We start from the raw sequence: 4141 nt of genomic DNA on the forward strand, positions 1-4141 counted from the left end.
GAAAGGAAAGGAGGGAGAGAGGAAGAAGGAAGGAAGGAAGGAAGGAAGGGAGGGAGGGAGGCAGGGAGGAAGGGAGGGAGGGAAGAAAACCCACCATTACTCAAGGATGATTCACACTCCTGTAATACTAGAATTTGGGAGGCTGAGGCAAGATTGTGAGTTCAAGGCCAGCCTGGCCTACTCAGGGAGATCCTATCTCAAACTCAACAACAGCTAGATGTGGTAACACACGCCTGCAGTCCAGCATTAGGGAGGCAGGATTGCAAGATTAAGGTCAAGTTGAGTTATATAGCAGACCCTGTTTCAATAAGAAGCCATTGTTAGCATGCCCTGCCAGAGCAAGCCAGTTGGCAGTTAGCTTCTCTTTCTTCATACCTAGATAGGCACACTCAGCAGCCACTTTTTGTGTTGTTAAAATAGGATTCTCCTATGTGTGCAGTGAATCTTGTTTTTCATAGGCCAGGACAGTTTCCCTTGTCCTTAAGCTTCTCTTGTTAAACATTCTTTAAGGACATAGCTTCCAGGGTAGGACAATGCCCCAGGCATAGTAAAGGTGTGGCCTTATGGCTTAAATAACACTCTGTGGTGAGATGCTTCTGTTTAAGAGCTGCTTTCTAAGCACCTCTGATGACCACAGGGGACGGTGGGCAGAAGGTAAGGGCCTGGAGGAGCTGGGCAGCAGAAAGCCCTTAGGCCGAGGAGCCTCACCTGAAAGCCTGTGGACACAAAGCTGGAGAAGGGAAACTGGTCAATGTCTGGAGGGAGAGTCAGGCTGGGCCGGGCAGGAACCTCGGGAGGCAGACACTCAGTGATGTTCATAGAGAGGGTGTCCTGGTGTCCTAGTAAGGAGCACAAGAGGAAGTCTAGAGACACCCAAATTCCCGCCCTCCCCATCAGCTCCAACTGAGGGTGGTGGCGGGGGTGGAAGAGGCAGATATGGACCAATGAAACACTACCCAGTCAAGGGCCTGGGGGCACTAAGAATACTCACTTTCCATTGTCTTCAGCATGGTGGCCAGCTCAGCTGGGATCTCCAAGCGCCCCAGGTCCTGGTGAAGAGGACCAAATTACCAGAAACTAAGGTATGGCTTAGAAGGACTGAGTGTCCCGCCATATCTTCAAGATGATAAATAACTCCTCCAAAGACAAAGGAGCAGGGTCCCCAGAGCATCTGAAGGAAACCAGGGCACCCCAGTCCTCTGCTTAGGTGGCACATGATGGACAGGACCCCGATGGCACCTTGTGAGCTCCACCCTCCCCTAAGCTGTGCCAAGCTCAGGGGTTCACACCCTGCACAAGACCCCCTGCTTCCAGAACACCTACCATGCTTGGCACTTTTTCCCAGGCCTCCAAGCTGTGAGAGCCACCCGAATGCCTAAGCTGTGGGGGAGATACAGGAAGAACGAATGCCCCCCTGCCACCCCATAAGTAAGGAGTCACCAGCAGTTTCCCAGCAGCACTTTCCCAACTCAGCAGGTCAGTGTCCCCTCCTGTCTCCAGAGACTCTGCTGGTAGCCAAGGAACAGTGCAGTCACCAGGGGCATAGTCACTGGAGGCACACTGCCTGACAAGCGCCTGTCTCTACCCACCCCTGACCCTCCAAAGTGCTCACCAGCCTCCAGGCTATGGATGTCACTGTCTGTCTGCTAGGGAACCAGGAAGATGTAAGGAAGTAGGGAAGTAATGGTCCCAGCGGACAAAGTCCGGCCTGGGAGGAGCCAGGGAGGAGGCAGAATGTGGGCACTGACCTTTGAGCTGCTTTATGGCCCTCAAATTAGAGTCATCAGGCAAGATGGAGAGCAGAGGGGGCACACAGGGGGCTGGAGGGACTGGGAGAAAGTGAAGATAGTGGGTGCTGGGGCCCCAGCCTGCCCTGGCCAGACAGGGAAACAGGAAGAGTTTGGGAAGCAATGGTCTCTGAGGTCTCAGTCCTACAAGTTCAGGCTAAAAGGGGAGACACGTCAGGATTCAGCCACTAGGCCAGTTAAGGCCCCCTGGCTTCTACCCTGAGCTTCCCCAGTCCAGATGCTCCCCAAACCCTCTTACCTGTAGCTTCAGCCGTCTTTGGAGCAGGGGCCTGGCCACCAGTAAGACAGTGTTCAGGTGTCCTAGAGCTGCCCTTCGTCTGAGGTATCGCTTCCTGGAGGCCATGGGAGTCATTAGGGGATGGGGCTCCAAACTTACACTTCCTGCCTGGTGGCACCTGAGCCTTCCAAGTCTCGATAGTAATATAAAAACTGACTCCTAGACCAGTGACTCTTCTGATGGTTAACAGAAGCAACAGTAAAGAATAGCCCATTTTGGGCCAAGCGTGGTGGCGCATGCCTTCAGTCCCCAGCACTCTGGAGGCACAGGCAGGCGGATCTCTGTTGGTTCCAAGCCAGCCTTGTCCACATAGAGAGTTCCAGGCCAGCTGGAACTACAGGGCAACCCTATCTCAAAAAAAAAAAAAAAAAAAAAGGATAAGCCATTTTGAAAGAAACAGATTACTGCTAGATTATAGCCTAGTGTGTTGGTATATACCTTTAATTCCAGCAGTCAGGAGGCAGAGGCAGGCAGATCTCTGTAAGTTTGAGGCCAGCCTGATCTACACAGTGAGTTTCAGGGCAGCTAGAGCTACATAGTGAGACTCAAAATAGATAGATGATAGATAGATAGATAGATAGATAGATAGATAGATAGATAGATGATAGATAGATAGATGATAGATAGATAAATAGATGATGATAGATAGATAGATAGATAGATAGATAGATAGATAGATAGATAGTCTAGGGCCTGAAGAGATGGCTTAGTTGGTAAAATGCTTGTCCAAAAGCATGAGAAACTGAATTCCAATCTCTCGTAGGCATCCACAAAAATCCAGACATGGAAACGCACATCTATAACCCCAGTATTGGGGAAACAGAGACAGCTAGATCCCCGAAGCTTGCCAGCTAGACAATCTAGCTGAATCTGTGGGTCCTAGGTTCCTAGGTTTTTGTGTCTCAAAAATAAATAAATAAAAGGTTGGCCATTGTGGCACACGCCTTTAATCTCAGCATTTGTGAGACAGAGGCAGGTGGATATTTCTGAGTTTGAGGCCAGCCTGGTCTATATATTGAGTTCCAGGTCAACCAGGACTACGTAGTGAGACCCTGTGTCAAAAAAATTAAAATAAATAAATGAATAAATAAGGTGGAGAGGACTGAGGAAGACACCAAGTGTTGACCTCTGACCTCCACGTGCATGTGCACTCCCACAGGTAGGCACATTTGCACATGTGCACACACACACCAATCTCCAGGGCTAGGGTGTAGGCACAGCTCAGTTGTAGGGTATTTCAAGTCCCTGGGTTTGAGCCCCAGCATAGAAAAATGACCAGTCCATCAGTCAACCAATCAGGCAATCAATCTACAACTTTTGTGCATCAAAAGACACTATGAAGAAGGTAAAAAGAGGGCCAGAGAGATGCTTAATGGTCAAGAGCACTTGTGGCTCATCCGAGGACCTGAGTTCAATTCCCAGCACCCATATCGGGCAGCTTACAATTACCTGTAACTCCAACTCCAGGGGGTCCAACACCACCTTTTCACTTCTGAGAGCACCTGCACACACATGAAAGACAGACAGGCACACACACACACACACACACACACACCCAATACAGGCAAGTAAAAGTAAAATGAATCCTTTAAAAAAAAAGAGCCAGGCATGGTGGTGCACGCCTGTAGTCCCAGCACTTGGGAGGCAGAGGCAGGCGGATCTCAGTGAGTTCAAGGCCAGCCTGGTCTACATAGTATGTTCCAGGACAGCTGGGACTACAGGGAGACCCTGTCTCAAAAGGTCAAAAAAAAAAAAAAAAAAAGAAAAGAAGGGAGCCAGGTGTGGTAGTACATGCTTTTAGTCTCAGCACTCACGAGACAAAGTAGTCGGATCTCTCTGAGATCTAGGCTAGCCTAGTCTACATAGTGAGTTCCAGGTCAGCTGGGGTTACAGAGAGACCTTAAAATATAAAACATAAAGCTGGGCGTGGTGGCGCACGCCTTCAATCCCAGCACTCGGGAGGCAGAGGCAGGCGGATCTCTGTGAGTTGAAGGCCAGCCTGGTCTACATAGTGAATTCCAGGACAGCTGGGGCTATAGGGAGACCCTGTCTCAAA

General features: G+C 49.9%; 1 protein-coding gene across 1 annotated transcript in view; it reads right to left on the minus strand.

Moving 5' to 3' along the window:
- Myo15b (myosin XVB) overlaps window positions 1-4141 on the minus strand; it is a 41018-nt gene that overhangs the window by 15105 nt on the left and 21772 nt on the right. Inside the window, exons 22-25 of the mRNA XM_008831390.3 lie at window positions 2047-2140; window positions 1324-1380; window positions 992-1049; window positions 709-839 (exon numbers count right to left, since the gene is read on the minus strand). Of these exons, the coding sequence (XP_008829612.2) occupies window positions 709-839; window positions 992-1049; window positions 1324-1380; window positions 2047-2140 (340 nt within the window). The remainder of the gene's footprint in view (window positions 1-708; window positions 840-991; window positions 1050-1323; window positions 1381-2046; window positions 2141-4141) is intronic.

Source organism: Nannospalax galili, unplaced genomic scaffold, assembly GCF_000622305.1.
Source record: "Nannospalax galili isolate Female #2095 unplaced genomic scaffold, S.galili_v1.0 scaffold634, whole genome shotgun sequence".
Taxonomy (NCBI): domain Eukaryota; kingdom Metazoa; phylum Chordata; class Mammalia; order Rodentia; family Spalacidae; genus Nannospalax; species Nannospalax galili.